General features: G+C 44.9%; 2 protein-coding genes across 3 annotated transcripts in view; one reads left to right on the top strand and one right to left on the bottom strand.

The window, feature by feature from the left end:
* Positions 1–3,662, top strand: part of slc6a8 (solute carrier family 6 member 8) — a 32,343-nt gene extending 28,681 nt beyond the window's left edge. The window contains exon 14 of the mRNA XM_027023563.2: positions 213–3,662. The gene's annotated coding sequence lies outside the window, so the exon portion shown is untranslated. The remainder of the gene's footprint in view (positions 1–212) is intronic.
* Positions 2,388–17,342, bottom strand: bcap31 (B cell receptor associated protein 31). Of its 2 annotated transcripts, none has more exons than XM_027023570.2 (8): positions 17,228–17,342; positions 16,230–16,341; positions 14,747–14,847; positions 14,437–14,581; positions 13,012–13,147; positions 9,912–10,044; positions 6,604–6,704; positions 2,388–3,892 (listed from the first exon to the last, which is right to left on the bottom strand). In XM_027023570.2, the coding sequence occupies exons 2-8, from the start codon at positions 16,319–16,321 to the stop codon at positions 3,854–3,856; spliced, it is 747 nt and encodes a 248-aa protein (XP_026879371.1). In that variant the 5' UTR covers positions 16,322–16,341; positions 17,228–17,342; the 3' UTR covers positions 2,388–3,853. The 2 variants fall into 2 exon arrangements, with proteins under 2 accessions (XP_026879371.1, XP_026879370.1); XM_027023569.2 differs by having other exon boundaries at positions 16,230–16,338.
* Positions 17,343–17,655: the final 313 nt, after the last annotated feature.

Raw genomic sequence — 17,655 nt, 5'->3', positions numbered from 1 at the left:
TTGACATTTCTCTTTTCAAATGTTTTTTGTCATGTGATGTGAAATTACTGGAAGACGGTACATACGAGTTGCACGATACACCAGAACTTCTAAATAAATTGAACAGTTAAAGAAAATCACTTTTAAAAGCACCCATGATATGACCTTCATATATACACACAAAATCCATAAAGCCACATAAAATTAAAGTAAACCATTTTCATTGTTTATAGCACTGGTCAAGGACCCAAGAGGATGAATTCTTACAGAGGGTCTTCCATTGTCAGGCTGCTCTCCTTTAATCTCCTTGTGGACCCAGCTACTGCACACCAGGCCGGGTACAGTAGGAAGCTTAACCACTGTGCTGATGCAGTTCAAACTGGTTTTCCTGACAAAGGCCCAGTTTGTCAGGGCAGGGCAGCTGCGGTATTAAGTGCTTGCCCCTGAGCCGCTCTGAAGTCTGCCGGCTATGTTTAGCCTGCCAGTTCTGTTCCATTTCTGGGTTTCTGTGGACGAAGGGGCAACAGCTGCAGCTTTCTGCTGATGCTGATCCCACCATGTCAGCGACGCACACCATACATGTTGAGGGAATGGCCAAGCCCATTCAAGGGCTAGGGTTCGGTTTCATCATTTGGGCAGCGGTTGTACAGTGAATCCAGGAGCTGTTTGAAAGATTTAGTAGCCGATTGTTCTCTATCTGAGTGCTGTGTTACATTAAACAATGGTTTTTTGCAGATTGGGATTGCTACCAAGGTGACATTCCTATGCACAATATTGCATATGCTTTATACTGTAGCAAGAGTGAAATTGAATTACAGAACTTGGAAATGAGCATCAGATGTGGCTCGATGATGCACAAAGCAGGACAAATTTTGTGTTTTGGTACCGGGCTCTTCTTGCTTGTACCGAAAGTCTTTTCATCCTCCCCCCTCCAACACCAAGACAAAAGCGTGATCTTGGGCAGTTGATCTCTGTTCTCCACAGGGATAAATAGAGTTCCCATTTCAGAAGGCACAATGAAGAAGGGCTCTGGTTGAAGTGTTTGAGCCATGCACTGGCTTTACTCGTGTCAATGGAGTAAATGTCAAATGTCAAGGAACAAACCTGGAAACCAAGAGCGTCCCAGCCCTATGCGGAAGTTAGGTTGCACTGGATCTACAGAGACAAAAAACCTTCAGAAGATGAGGTCTCTGGGGTCTGTGGTGGCAGACACGTCCATGCTCAGCACTCTGAGCGACAGACGCACAGACTGAGCTGTTAGCAGAGAGACGAGCCTTCAAGGTAAATATTGAGGCCAAGAGCTTAAAATTTCACATTGTGGTCTGAAAAATAAACAGGTTAGAGTGTTCAAACTCCCCTGTCCCCATTAGATGACCTACATTATAAATTAAATAAACGAATGAGCAACTACAGGCAAGGGATAGAGAACAATGACACTGGTATTCAGGTTTATCTACATGCACAAATCTACAAGCATCTCTAAGGATGAAAACTCATTAACAGGTTTAAAAAAAAAGAATTCCTGCTTTACATCCAACACCTAGTTGATTCTACTGGCTGCTTTGCGCCAATTAGCGCAAACAGGCAGTTGGAACAAAAATCACTGGAGGGCTTATTTTTTGAGCAAGGAACCCATAAGTTCAATCTTTTAAAATATGCAACCCCCAAATAAACACAAAGCTCATTCACAATGCAACCAACCAACCCTGACAAATGTAGAGAACAGCCTGTACCACAGATGGGAAGCTCCACTGTTATGTCTGATATTTCCCTTACCTACCCCATGTGATTCATCTTAGCAGTTGCTTGAGAGTAACCAGAGCTGGGTTTGGATTAGACTGGAGAAAACATGCATTCCACCACAGGACTGAAGCTCTTTGGGAGTGGAGCTACACATTCCTGCTCCAGTACGTGCCAGCCTACTGGCATAACGAGACTGCTTTGAGCAACACTTCAGTATTGAAGTCACAAACAAGACTCGCACTCTCTCAACAGGAAAGTACTAGAACTACTATCAAAAGACTGACAGCGGATGCAAGTCACTCTGGACGAGAACAATAGTGTCTCAGTGGAAGAAAGTCTTATGATAATACTCAGGTTTAGTCTTCTAAGGATACCAGTAAGATAGAAAGATTGTATGTGGAGACTTTATTGGGTAGAGCATTTCAACTTGTCTGACACACTGCCAAACACCCAACATGTAGTAAGGGTGCAGAGCAGCATATGAGGGGGAAGAAGAAAAATAAATCCCAACAAACAGCTAAAGCAGCCTGTATGGAGTGCGGTACGTGTGTTTTCTGCAGGGGGGATTAATTAAATGCCCAAGGTAGCAACAAAGTTAACGAGATGCATTTGCACAAAGTCTGAAGAATAAGACAGAAAAAACAACCACAATAACTAAACAGGTAAATAGTGCAGCAAGGCTATTTATTCATTTCTTTATCATCTAGTTTACACTCATGATGGAGTCATTAATCGTCCAGTGAAAACATGTACAATTCAAAATATCACCACAGCAACAATCTTCCAAATTAACGCAACACTGACAAATCGCCATGCCTAAAATGTACCCTAAAGTACCGAGGACACATGAAGACAGTTCTCAGAGTTAATATTTCACCTGCAGCCATTCTCAAAAGAAACTGAGCCATGAGGTATGGTCACTGTAGAATTCCTTGCACACCTTCTGCAGATCCAGAGGAATATGGGCCCTGAACAATTTGAACTCCACATCCCACAAGTCTCTGCCCCATTCATGAGGCCAGCAAGCAGACTAGCACGGCACCAGCTGCTGCTTTTACCATTTAGTTGTGCAGGCCAACATCAAACTCTGATTTGCAACTGGATAAATTACAAGCAAGCAGTCACTTGGTACATTAGCTAGGAGACATTAGCTATAAGGGGGGGGGGGGGGGTTGTGAAAGCTCTCATATATCCGAAACCTCCCTCAACTGCGTCCCTCAAACATGGCATTAATACCATTTCAAAGCCTCGACAGATGCGGCAAGGTTTTGAAATGCGATCTTGGCTACAATGCCTTCATGTCGGGCGAGCGGTGCGATTCACCAGTGTCGTGTTGCACCATCTCAGAGACCACCACCAAAACCACAGGTAACTGGGTCATGCAGCAAGGGCGTGAGGAGACGATGGTGTAAAAACAAACAAATCAAAAAGCCAGAACGAAAGCTGAACAGACGAAAGTACGCCGGATGAGAGTTCTTACTGGTGCTTCCTGGATGGCTCCAGTGTTGAACGGCTCTGGGAGATGGCAGGTTCAAGCTCTGCAACTCCAATATTAATCAGCACGGTAGCAAACACCAAAACCGAGCATTTCCACGCATTTCTTTCTCATAAATGGATCCGAGTTACACCACAATAAAATAAAATAAAAATAAAAAAACTAAATTGGATGATATTCTGTCTCCTTTCAAGGCAAAAGGTAGCTAAAAGAAAAAAAAACGTCTTTATATAACTTCATGTGACAGAAATAGAAAGGTTTTATCCCTAATTACATATTGATAGATACGTTTTACCAGCTCAAGAGAATTATGCATGTAATCCATAAATTACTGAAGAGGAAGAGTGTCTCACAAAAAAAATCTACAAAACCAGGAATAACCAGGAAGGACAAGAAAGTCACATTCCATTGAAAAAAGTGAAATTGTAAAATTGGGGGGGGGGGGGTACAAATGAAAACTCCATATTTTCTGTTTCTCACACCAAGTGAAGTATACATTAGAAGTTAAGTATACATTAGAAGTGAAGTATACATAAGGTGACTGCTCCTGCCATGTGTAGGACAATCCAACAGCAAGAAGAGATGCGTGGGCCCTCTGGGGGTGGGGGACGACACAAATGCATGATGGGGGCTCCTTCAGTCGGACTTCTTATCCTGCTCAGTGTCGTATTTTGCCTATAGATCACACGCACACAGTGCAAAAACAAAAACAAAACGGACTTGTACACTGAATCAGAAGGACATGGAAAAATGACAATTTACTCATGACAATTTCCTGTGGGACTGTTCACCCAAACTGCATCCTGAATTACAAGCTGAGCATTACATAGAACACCAAAGCCCCAATGGGTTTCCTTCCCCAAACAGAAATCACTTAAAGAATACTGACAACCACCATCTGTAGGGCTGCTTTTCTCATCAGCTAGAGTAGAGGTTCTCAAGGGCAAGCAGGTTTGAGGTGTTTATATAAAAAAAAAAATAATATATATATATAGAGAGAGAGAGAGAGAGAGAGAGAGAGAGAGAGAGAGAGAGAGAGAGAGAGAGAGAGAGAGAGAGAGAGAGAGAGAGAGAGAGAGAGAGAGAGAGAGAGAGAGAGAGAGAGAGAGAGAGAGAGAGAGAGAGAGAGTTTGTTTTGGGGGGTTTTTTGTGTGTGTTTGAGGATTATTTTGAGGACCAGAATAGAGCATTTAACCTCCACAAGGTCTCATCTTAAAAATGAAAAATTACTATTTTGTCATGGATGGCCCATTGTTAAAATATGAGGCAAATTTGGAAAGGGGAAAAAATAAATAAAATAAAGAGACTTTAAGAGCCGCTGCTAAGATGGCAAATAAATCCCTCCTTTCCATAAAGCCATATTATATATGTACTCGTCATGTGTCAGGTCAAGGAGAGTGACCTTTTCCACGTCCTGTTCTGGCCTGTCTCTTCCGTTCCTGACCTGCACTGAGCTGCCCGGCAGTTTCAAATCTCCTGTATTGCGTAGAGGGCTTTACTGAGCTCGGCTGCCCTCCTGTGTGCCTGCAGGAAACTGAACAGCTGCAACAAATGTAGCCCAAAAATTTCAATGCGCAGGCAACAAAAGTAAGCTATTCCAATAAATAAATACATTTACTGGAATTCTTACGCATCACATAGGCAACAGACCAACAGACTGCTCTAAACTTTGGGTGGCTTGATGTTACGAGGGGGTCGAACCAAAGGGAGGTGTAAAGAGCGAGTCTGTGCTGACAGCCAGTGGAGCACCATGTTCTGCACACGTGCAACAAAGCAGGGTGTCGTGGGGCTGGTGTGTGGAAGCCCTCTGTGGCGCCTAGTTTAACCTTTAAAAACCACAGTTATTAGGCACTTAGAGCTCAATTACATGTTGTTGAACCAAAGTCACTCTGGCAAAACACCCCAGGGTATTCAAAGGTTCGAATCTTTTGATTCTCCTAGCACACCTAATGCAGATTATTCAGACGTCTGAGGTTGGGCAACCAGGATGAGGGGGCAAGAACAGAAGTAGTAAGTCTGGCAAGAAGACCGGTGAGCCTCCTAAACACTGCCGCAAACAGTAGTACAATATCAAAATAACTCCAACTACATTTAAAACCACACACACACACACACACACACACAAAAAAAGCCCACAATACAGCATTAAATCCTGAATAAGTAATGACACTTATATAAATGTGCCCAAGCGCAAATCTTTTTTAGCTTTGAGAAATGCCAAAAAGCCATGAGGTCAGGCGTAATTTTCGGCTGCAGGGGTCTGGACTGAGTGCACCATTGAGCAAGCCTGTTACACTCTACAACTAAGCACACAAGGCAAGCAAACAAAAAAAAAAACCCAACAGGCGTCAAGAAGCCCATAAGCTACCTTTACAGAAGCAGCTGCCGACACTGAACAGGCATTTCTACTTTAAACATATAGGATCATTAAAGAGAACGAGCCTGCCAACATGAGATTAATATTTAACGCCAACTAGAACTCCTTCACTGGCCATGGATGCCATGTTGTGGGGAAATTAAAAGTTATAACGTGGGCTTGGTGCAGAACAGCTGAGGCTGGATGGGTGAAGCAGGCGCCGACTCGGTGCCGGAGGGACTTTTCACACATACAGCAAACTGCACGATTCCACACGAAATGAGGACACCAAGAGACCTTTTATAAAGAACTACCTCCTCAAGGTTGCTCACTAGATCGGAAATACTGAATACAAAGTGTGAATTTGACATTTTTAATTTTTCTTTTGATGAGAAAAGAGTTCTAAAAGTAAGCCACTTTATCTTTTGATGACATGGATATGAAGTCAATTTGAGGACATTTGAGAGGAGGAAGAGGATGAGAACAATGAGTGTGGGGGGGGGGAGCTTTGGGCTACGTGCAGTGCATGTAGAACATTTTCAGATCATTTCAAAATTTTGTACATTTTGGCATTTCATGCTCAACTTAAAAAGGATTTGACTCTCTTGCCCCCCCCCTACACACAATATTCCACAATGAAAGCAAAAAGACGTTTTTGGAATTTCCTGCAAATTAATTAAATCAAATCATGTCCACCCAATCCAGTTATTCACAGGGGTACTCCAGTGAACTGTGAAAGTGCCATAAAGGGTCTGAATATTCAGGTAAACATGTCAGTTTTTGGTTGTCTTGTTTTTGTTTGTTTGTTTTTTTTTTTAACAATAAATTGACAACACCTTCCAAAAAACTATTTTTGTCAATGTGGAGTATTGTGTGCGGATCGCTGAAGAACAAACCAGTACCTCAATCAATTTTAAGAGGAGAATTAGATACCAAATCTGAAAAACATGAAAGGGTCCAAAAACGTCTTGCATGAACTGCATAATAGGTCTGTCCGTGTGTGTGTGTGTGTGTGTGTGTGTGTGTGTACCTGCAGGTTGGCATGCTCCTCCAGCAGACGATCATACTCCACCGTCAGATTTTCCGCCTGCTTCTTCATGGCCTTCACGTCACTGTCTGACTTTTGAAGAGCTGAGAGAAAAAGGTGGCACCACATGACTTACGTTCATCAACATCCCCAGATGGAGGCTGTGCACGCGTCCCCCGTACAGCAGGGCCTCCAGATGATGCCTTCAGTTGAACAGGGGACTTGTTCTGACTATGTATGTGACAAATAAACCAAACTTGAAACTTGACTTTAACCAGGTCAAGCTACGATCTGCACCAAATTCCTCCAACCCGTGCAGTGTCCGGCCTCACACACCAGATCAGATGTACACAATCATTAAGGATTCATACACACCTAGGACTTTCTGGCCATCTTTCACAGTTCCCAACACCGAAGAACACCTCTCGTCCGTCAGCGCAAACATGCGATAGAGACAGTCAAAGTATGGTCTGCGGAACAGCTCTCTGAACTTCCAGACAACTCTGAATGCATCCGCTGGGACTCGTTTGCTCTGCAGGCTCGCCCAACACCACAGGAGTGGAACTGGAGGAGCAAACAGGCACGGTGCTGTTCGACACCAACAATAAAAACAAAGATCTCTCTGAACCAGAAACTGTGGATGAACAGAGAGGCCCAAAATCTCCCGACAGCCAGAGACAATGCCTTTAAATCTTAATGCCCTTTTGCAGGTTTGGCCTGACAACAGTATATGCTGCATTGCAACCAGGCCAAACTTGAAAAAGGCCATTAAGTAGCCACAGTAGGCTTGGCACAACACCAGAATTCTGACTGATACCATTTGTAGCATTACAGGAGTCATCTTTCCATCGTCTGAATGATGTTAGCTGAATTGAACGCAGACCGCAAGTTTGATTTTTAAATGGAGTCTCGCTAAATAAAGCAAGTAAAATTATACAAGCTAAAAAATAAATAAATAAAACAAACAACTCTTCTTCTGTAATTACATTAGGTTATTCGCCCGCACAAGGTTCTTTGCTAGGAAAACCAGTGCATCAATGTGGTCTTCTACCAGTCTCATTCTCCTTGTTTAGTTTAGTTTAGTTTATTTAGGCTTCTTTGGAGTCTTTGCCATATTTGAGTCTCTGGCTAGCACAGATGTAATGTTAGCCTGACTGGATGAAGTGGAGTTCTTAGTAAGAAAAGAAGAGAGTGAACATTATTCAGAATCTGAGATTAAACTAAAATGGATCATGGGGTGTACAAACACCAATATATATATTTTTTTTTTACTGTTTAACATTTGCCCACATGAAATTTAACAATTAAGGTGGTTACATGCTTGCTGACCTATTTATGATGTTAACACCAACATGTGAGCATCATGAGTTCACAAGGCAAGATGAGTAATTAGCTTAATCTAAAAACTTCGGTGGAAACTTTCACTAATCACTTAAGAAAGCTCCGCGGCCTTCAGCTTTGCTTTAAAGCTTTTTGTAGCGGTCAGGATGCTTCCTGACCAAATGCTGAGGGAAGTTGCTGGTGCTGCTCTTTTGGACAGATTTAACACTTTTTGCATACTGGTTTTGTTGCATCAGCGATGTAGACGAAACATGCCCACACTTGACTCCTTGAGCCCCCAAGTCACGGACATCTATGAGAGAATACCTTTTGTTTTTAGCTTAGCCATGCTACCTAGCTAGGTTACCTCCGTCCATCCAGTCCATGATGCTTTCTCTCTGCTGGCATGCACAGGTCACCCATTTGAGTCAATTTGATTAGCATATCCAGAATACTGGATTCAGTTCTCAGGCTATATTCAGTATTGAAAGCACTGAATGTTACAGAATCGAATTGTTTGCCACATTGTAGTATTGAAAAAGCAATGAACCTTTGATGCCTCGTGCAACTCCGAGACACAGATACCCAAGGCCAGTATGTAGAGGACCACTTCAACTGTGCCGACACCCAAACAGGACAGCTCTGCAGTGGCTCGACTCCAGCAGGAGAGCGCTCACAGCCCTGGACGACATCTACTGCACTCTCTCCCTCCAACAAGCCTCCACATTTTGTTCTAAACCAGTTCCCAACTCACCTGAGACAAGCAATCAAGGCCTTTACAACGCACGTGCCATTACTGTTTGACTGGTTAGAGATTCTAAGGTCTGGAGCTGGATTGATTTTTCTTATGGTTTTTTTCGGGGGGGTTGTAAAGCAACCGGTTTTGTGGGTAAAAACAGCTCTCTCAATGAGGAGGACCATTGGCAAACGGTCTATATGCTGTCAACAGAGCACACTTGATATTTGTTATTCCCCCCCCCCCCCTTTGGCCACAGTTTATAAACAGAGTAACTCTATTAATGGGAACTGGCAGAACTCCCAGGGACGTGAGCAAATGTGCCATCAGGATACAGTGAAAACAAAATATGGTTTTGAACAAGGGAGTCAGTTAGACTGGCACCACTGAGGTCCGACAGGCAGCGCAGCACCTGAGCCCAAACCCTCCGCCGGCTCCAGCCAGAGCGCTCTCATTGGCCCGTGAGACAACCACAGCCTCCACCCACCAGAGTGTGCCTGTGTGTGTTTACGCGTGTCCCATAGACAGAAACCTGGTACAAGCTGTGCGAGGTATTCTGATGGGAAGCACTTTGTGGCTTTGTTAAGAGAGTGTACTCCGCCGGCATCAAGCAAGCAGCACGAGTGGACGGACACTCCCGAGTGGATGTGGACAAACATTAGAACACAGTGAGCAGTCTGAAGAAGAAAACAGTCATGCAGTTTCTCACTTCCTCCCCCACTTCCTCCCCCCACTTCCTCTCCAAGGGCTGGGGCTCTGGAGAGTAAGAGCTCTATGATCACCTTGTTCGTTGCACATGCATGATTGTGCAACTTCAACTTTTAACCTCACTATGACAGAAACCAGACTTACAGGCATTGTGAATATTCTTCCTTCATCGCCAACCTTGAACTTTTGATAGGTGCCACCAGACAACATTCTCCTTCCATAGGGTGTGTAATACCCATTACAGCAAATGCGATTTTAGACAGTTCGCAAAAGGGTTTCAGTTAAAACAAGCAACAGAGTGACCAGTCACTGCATCCGAACATTTTTAGCCTTTATATAATGCTGGTCAGCTGAAAAAATTGTTCAAACACCAGCCTTCCTTCGTTCTGAGAGTGTCAAAAAACACCACACCCATCTTTGCTGAGTGAGCACCACCATCCTTAATTAAAACGTACCTGACATCAGCATCACACTTCTCATTAGTCTGTGCAAGTGTGTGCGCGCGCGCATGTGTGTGTACGTGTGTGCAGGCACATGTGAGCTGTACCTTTCCTGGTAGCGTCGAGCTCATCCTTCAGCTGACCGACCTCTTTCTTCAGAGTCTTATTCTCCTCCTCGGTGCTGCCCTTGGGTTTGCCTCCACCCACCTCCGGCACCTCCACCCCCGCCTCTCTCAGTTTCTGCATGCGCACACACACACACGCACGCACACACACATATCAGCCCTCCCATGCTCCAGCCACATAGCACTCTACTACAATACTCACAGAAAGCTTTACACACAGAGATATTTTGAAATTCACCTGCATCCACACACACACACACACACACACACACACACACACACACACACACCCCCCATCCTCACTCCCACACTCACTTCATCTGTGAAGTCCCCGTTCCCCCCCAGAGTCAGCAGACTAGCCTTGTCACGACCTTGTGCTGATACAGAATCAGTTCTACATGACTAACATTACCGGTGAATGACACGTTACGGCCTTGCGTAGAGGAGGGGAGTTTGCTGGATAACCACAGTGCATTATGACACAGAAGAGCCTCCACTCCCACCAGACACCTCTCAATCTCATGTGCAACCATTTGCTAGTCCTGATAGTGTGATGACGATCATTAATACAAATGGTCACTGCCTAGAGAACTGACTAATGTTTGCTGACAGCCCCCTCTACCATGCCATTCCTGTGGGATCTCGCACTCAAATCAACATGGAAGAAGACGTGTCCGAGTTTCTATGACGGCAAATGGCCACCAACGGTCTTTCTTCCCTGCGTTGATAAACACAACCGTCAGTGAATTTACCAGCACAAGAATAAATGAGATCGACAAAAGGACATTTCAGTCTGGCATAACTGTCGCCAAGCCGTTTGAAATTACTTCATATCAAGGCTGCCTCGGGGAGAACACAGTGAGAGTGTATCTAGGTCACAGCTTTGATGGTTTGAGCAGACGCAAGAAAAAGCTTAAATCCAACCCAGATGCAGCAGAATGGGGCAGAAAGGTATGAGCGAGCGTCAGGCCCAGTCACAGGACTGGCGTGGGTCTAACCCAGAAACCCTAACAACGAGAAAGATTCTTAACGAGACAGCCGACTGTACAGAGAAAGTGCCCTTCAAACATTTTAACGAATCAAGTTGGAAGTGTGCACTTCAAACCATTCACAAAGATGAAACACCACGCCCTCACACCTAATGGAAAAATCAACTGTAGCGGCTGAAAATTGCAGTGGCTGATGAGCGTGGACAGATCAATAGCGTCCCGAGGTACGACATCAGCCATGGATGTGCAGCGTTTATATGCAAGCACATGGAGCGGCGTGGAGAGGCACGGCTAACAGAGCGATGTGCCGAGTGTGCAGCACGTGAGCCGACAGCGCATGGAGAGGCAACCAAGCAAACGCTGGGTTTGTAATTCTACCTAATGTTGTTGGAAAACATCTTGTCAGAAAGCATTAATTCGGCATTTGTTTTTGAAAAACATTTTTATGATGTAGGCAACTAGGGGCCAAAGCATTAGAAGGATATTCGGTATATTAGCTTTCAGTGAAGCGGCAAATTACAAACCAAAACGCATTTTAATTCAAAAGGACCATCAGATCAATATCTGACATCAGGGCTATAAAGTTACATCAATTAATTTTATGTTGTCTCACAGATCTTGCTCATACTCACTTTATGCTACATGCAACAATGCCCTCTAGATGACAGAAGATGGGTGTTGCACACTCACCGTGCGTGCAAAATGGGCGACAGGACAGGAAAATACCAATTTTTGTGCTTTTGATTGATTGATTGATTGTCACCCCTACACCCATTTAAATGGCAGTAGATATAATTACACGACTTTAGAGATGAAGGGAATTTTGTTTCAGGACAACAGTGTGCGTTTTGGCTACATTTTTGTTTTTGACTAGTGTTATCAGTCCATGTTCCAGACGTGCCCTGTAAACAGTAAAACACAAACATTGGAAAAGGTGAAAGGTGAGCATGTTCAAGTGTCTGACCTATGACTCCAGCCATTTCCACCACAGAGCTTTGTTTACATGCAGCAATCCCATACAACACTACAGATAAGATGTTGAAAAAATGTAAGAAAAAGACAGACGGCTTCTTTGGACAGATAACCTAACGAAGTCAAGGCACCAAACTTGAAGTTACAAAACCTACAGTAATAAATAGCTTAACAAAAGTGTTTTACCATTTTGGAACTGTGGAGGTCACATGACACCCATACGTCAATGCTTTCTAAAAGCTATGTTTTCCACTGTCCACACTACAACACCAAAGCTGTGTTTTCCAAATGAACCACTTCAGACAGCAAATTTGAAAATCTGTTCTCAGGGGTGGAAAACTCCTGGGGAAAACCTGTGAAAACAGACAAATTTCCGATTCACCCATGTTAGCGGGGGCTGGGCCAGAGCGTCAAACAAGAACATCGGTAACGACCACTAAAGCGCGAACCACTGACCACACGCTTACACCTGTGAGGGAGGAGCTGGAATGCGATGCTTACGGAGCTGCCTCTGCTGCGGAAACACGCGCACGATCGAGAACCATCACTATTTATGCCCACATCCAGCAACCCCAGGAGAAATGGCAGATAATAATCAGAGCAGGTCAATAAATTCACACAGTCTTACAACAGCAAAATGAACCAATAACTGCGGGCGGCACATGGCTTGTGACCTCTGGAGCGTTTCCCTGGAAACCTGGAGCAAACCTGGCCCCATTCCAGAGCCACGTGCTTCATCTTCACTGTCTTCATCAGCAGACTCCAGTAACTGCACTAAGCATTACACAGCCTGGGCATGCTCTTCATGACATTCTCTCTTAAGAAATGGAATTATCATTTATTTATCCGTAAGATGTCAAATTAAACGGTACCCATGCATCTCTTTATATCCGTGTGCGAGACGCCACATGGAGACAGGAATTGTGTGTGTGCGCAAGACACAAACTCAATAAATCACAGTTCGAAGAGTGAAACTTATGGAGACCAGCGGGGAAGATGGACATGGATTATATAAATTCACTTATTATACCCCACTTTCATCACAGAGGTCCATGTTACCCACTCTGCCTCCCAAAGGTCAAAGATCAACAGAGCGGTCAGTCAGGGCGATGCCTCCTTACCTCCTGCAGCTTCTCGTTCTCCTCCATGTACCTCCGGGCGGCGTCACTGGCTCCCTCTGCCTGTTTCTGAAACGCCTCGTTGGAGGCCATGAGAGAAGCCTGCTGAGAGAGGAGGGCTGCCAGTCGCCGTAGTAACCTGCGGCAGGGGAGACGACGCTAAACAAACGCGCGCCATTCACCATCAGCTGCAGGTGTGCTCAGGGCACCCACCACGGCGCAGGCGTACATCCCAGCCGTCAAACGCGGAAACAGCTCGCGTGCGCATCCGACACGGGCACAGCGCGTGTGCGCATGCCTATTTATTTATTTATAGGCGATGGGGTTGTTGGGATGAGAGGCTTTGGACACACCACACCCCCTGTAGCGCACATAAATTACCCCAGCAGAGTAAATCAACAGTGGTCACATGCCTGATGGCTCCCAGAACACCGGACACGTTTTGCTTTGCTCCAAGGCGTTTGGGCTTTTTTGGGACTTCTGTAAAGTGGGTCAATACCCCAGCAACACACCGTCCTGGGGGGGGGCAACCCCAATGTCCCCAGTTGCACCGAAATCCAACTCGCCATAGACGGGATTTAGGGAATCCGTGCTCAGATTCTAAAACCATAAAGCAGCGCCTGTCTGCGCTGGGCACCATGGTAAATCAGGCACCATATGGCTAACAGTCACAGGCCCTGCTTGCCACTTCTACGGAAGCTGGGTGTTCGGTTCCTGGGACTGTGGGCTCTGTTCTGTAAAGCGAGAACTGTTCCATATATCCCCACGGCATGCCACACACACACAGGATGGATAGAATATCCAAGCCCAGCTGCTAGTTCACATAGCCCGGTGTGTCAGGTGCCTGGATGAGTCCCAGGCCCCGTGTTTAAACCTGGCAGGCAGGAGCAGCAGAGCTCCGGACTGCATGTCAGGAGCGGCTCCTGTGCCGTCATCAAGAGAAATGTGGGATGCTCCCAGCAGGGACGGAGCATGCACGCTGCATAGCCCGTCGCGTGCAACCCCGGCGGGACCAATCAGACGCTCCGAAGATGTGTGACCACGAGTGGTGTGAGGGAACGGAAGCCATCCAGGGTCCCTTGCTCTTTATGACATTCCTTTCATCCTTATTGGACAATTAACACAAGCGCCGTGGTGCTTGACAGACAAAGGCTCAGCTCATTATTAAACCCAGTCACGTCTGGTGAGCTTCACCTAAACGCACACTGACCGCGGTCAGAGAAGAGAGACAGTGCAAAATCAAGCTAAATGGTTAACATGGAAAGGTGGTTAAAACACGTGATAATCACACACTACTGAGAGCTCGTCTGGAATGCTTGGGATGTTTGCTTTGATTAACATAAATTAGAGAGCAGGAACGAGAGAGAGAGAGAGAGAGAGAGAGAGAGAGAGAGAGAGAGACTGACTCAGACTGATTGACTGACTCACAGACACAGGAGCAGGGCGAAGCCTGCAATGTACTCATTCCTCTGGGCTCGGAACAGCTTCATGTGAATGTGTTCAATGGCCACGGGGTTGTTGCTCAGGTCCACCTTGTCGCTCACGCTGTACTTCCGCACTTCTCTGAACGCATCTGTAAAAAAAGCACACGCATATGAACACGCACAGGCACGGGATTCCAGCTCCAGGCAGCAGTGAGGCTGTGCTAATCTAGCTGCACAGGTGAATCACTTTTGATAAGTTGGTCAGGGGGGCTGCTGATTCCTTGAAGTACAAAAGCATGCTGAGTTTGACTCACCAACCAGGAGGAAAACAAGGATGCAAATGACCACAACGAAAGCCGTGTTTCCGTAAGTCGTGATGGCGACCATGAGACGGGATTTGAAGATTTTGTTCCATCTGAGTCACAAAACAGCAACAGAGGAAAATATTAAGCAACAGTTCTGCAGCACCTTTGGAACGACAGCAAACAAGCTTCTTTAGAAATGTCAGTACATAAACTCAGACTAACACCGACTCTGAATCAGTCACCATGAAATACGATCTCAAAGCACACACTTACTTAAAGGAATTTTTCCATCCTGGACCTCAAGCCCCCATGACTCAACTGCACATTTACAAAACTGAATGCTTACAAAATTTATTTTTCTGTGCAAATCAGTGAGGTTTAAATTACTTGCATGATCATATGATTTGATAATTTAAAAATCAGCAGTTTCTCCACCACATATTTGAAAAGGAACGGCAGAATGAAATCTAATCATCTACATATAAACATTTACACTTAGCTGACGCTTTTTATCCAAAGTGACTTACAAGTATGACTGAGTACAACTTGAGCAATTGAGGGTTAAGGGTCTTGCTCAGGGGCCCAACAGTGGAAACTTGGCAATGGTGGGGCTTGAACCAGCAACCTTCTGACTACAAGTCAAGTACATTAACCACTGAGCCACCACTGCCCATATATACACCTACAAACAACAGAAACAACAGGTGTAGGCTGGGTTCCCCAGGCAAACGGAAGTTAACTTCTATCGCCCCAGTCAGAAACTGCAGAGAGCAAAATTGCTGTACATATTATACTTGCTGCAATATTGCAGTTATTATTTTTCTTCCTTCTCAGATTTTCTATAAGGTAACTAATTAATTCCACTCTGTTCTTTATCACACAAAAGGTTACTAACGTCGACCAGGCTTGTCATAACACTCAAGGTAAAGCCACCTACTGGCTAACCAGTAGAGATGTCCCCTCTGCCGGCATTTGAAAAGTGCTTGCATTGTACCACTAGAGGGCACTTACTGGCAAATGGATCTAATGGGCCTAATTAACAGGCTAAAATGGCTTTTGAGTGAGAGTGGGTGATGGAAAATGAACACAAATCCCAGACAGGCTCTGTGCCCACACTTAAAAACCTGGACTTGACACTGTATTTAACACCTCTTTGCTATTACTAATTGACTGCAAGAGTGGAAGGATCCATCCGCTTTTCAAGCTCAGGGTATAAATGCTGAACGAGGCAGCATCCTGTGAGAATGAGGTTGCTGTCTACATGGCCACTGCATCACTGGCACACCGACTCCTGCCTGAGCCCTTAGATCCTCAGGGCTGTGCTGTGGCACGACGGACAAGCCAAATGGGCTTCTGAGTCAGCCGAGTAACAGAAACCTTCTGTTCACTCTAAGACAGGCATTTCTTTTGCCTTAGAACACCCAACAAACGAGGAAAGCTCATTTGTGAAACCCCTCTGGCTGGAGCGAAGACCCGCACGTGTTCGCCTCACCTCTTGGGCGAGACGAAGGGCACGCAGAGCAGCAGCACGGCGAACACCTCTGCGTAGAGGAACGTGGCCACTGCCGTCCACTGCAGACTCATACCGCTGGCCCACACGCCTGCTGGGAACAGAGCAGCACACGTCAGTAGGGTCGGGCTCAAAAGCCCCTCCCAGGACATCAATTCTCAGATTCAGATAAAGCAATGAATGTAAAGAAGGAAAGAAACAAAAGGTGAATAAACGATCCTGAAAATCAGAAATCTAGACGCAGTGTGTGCGCACATGTACGTTAGCTAGTACTATCTGGCGGTCTGCAGTGCGGGTGGGGTAGAGGCCGCAGAGATTTCTGGTGCCACAGCACCATCTTTTGTCTGCGGAAGGATACCACTTATAGAGGGGTACCTCAATAACGACAACCTTGCAAAAAAAGAAAATACACAAACTGATTAAACAAGAACCGCCCTACGTCAACCTCTACCTGACGGATAGAATCAATCACTCACTTAGGATTTCTCTAAAACAACGAACTTGATATTGTGCTGTCTGGATAAGATGCATCACAGCTAAGATGTTTAGGAGGTACTGAGGTATTACTTATTTCAGGAGAAAAACAAGCCTAATCGTTTTTGTTATCTGACTGGACACGCCGGATAGATTTTTGACTGCGGAATCCTAAACTAGTAGCCATGTTTACAGCTCTTATTTATTTATTTATTTATTTATCTATCTATTTATTTATTTATAAATAAAAACTTCTGATGCCTACCAACAGTAACCCAAAAGCTATGGGACTATTTAGCAACAAAGCCACATTTCACACCAACTCCAAACAGCCCACAGGGGCCTTTAATTAACGTGGCTAACTCATGAGCGCCAGTTATTGCTAACTAGCTCGTGTGCGCCACGCCTACCATTACTAACGCTGAACCCATACACTTTATGGGAAAATTTGGACCTTCATCACGCAGTTCAATACTGCACAATGCGACACAACAGCTTCAACTTACGGATCTTCCAGAAAAACGGAAAACCTGATTCTTCGATGTGCCTAAAAATACGCGTCAAAACTTCTTGTTTTGTGGCTCACTTCCGGTATGCGTGGCCAAATCACGTTGTCCAGGTTGAGCAATGACATCAGTCTTAATGTTTCCGGGAAACAAGCCTAAAGTCCTGGGTGAAAAATACAAGCCTAAAGTCCTGTGTGAAAAATACAAGCCTAAAGTCCTGGGTGAGAAATACAAGGCTAAAGTCCTGAGCGAAAGATACAAAGCTAAAGTCCTGGGTGAAAAATACGAGCTATCCACTTCAAATTGATTTAGTCCGAATAGTCAGTGTATATCTTATATGTTCACGTAAAATTCACACAGAAAATAGACTTAAGACTAGCATTAATTAAAATCTCACTGTTAGGAATTCCAAAAAAGTCTAGTATAAT

This window comes from Electrophorus electricus, chromosome 23 (genome assembly GCF_013358815.1).
Source record: "Electrophorus electricus isolate fEleEle1 chromosome 23, fEleEle1.pri, whole genome shotgun sequence".
In the NCBI taxonomy this organism is placed as follows: domain Eukaryota; kingdom Metazoa; phylum Chordata; class Actinopteri; order Gymnotiformes; family Gymnotidae; genus Electrophorus; species Electrophorus electricus.
The sequence above is the reverse complement of the archived record's forward strand: the minus strand, read 5'-3'. Positions and strand labels throughout refer to the sequence as shown.

What these genes read in the sequence shown, in the direction of transcription:
- bcap31 (XM_027023570.2), bottom strand. Translation starts at nt 16,321, where the DNA reads ATGAGTCTGCAGTGGACGGCAGTGGCCACGTTCCTCTACGCAGAGGTG. An exon ending in CCTTGTTTTCCTCCTGGTTG is followed by an intron (nt 14,582 to 14,746) that starts GTGAGTCAAACT and finishes CTTTTTTTACAG; the next exon opens with ATGCGTTCAGAGAAGTGCGG. An exon ending in TTCGCCCTGCTCCTGTGTCT is followed by an intron (nt 13,148 to 14,436) that starts GTGAGTCAGTCA and finishes CCCCTGCCGCAG; the next exon opens with GTTACTACGGCGACTGGCAG.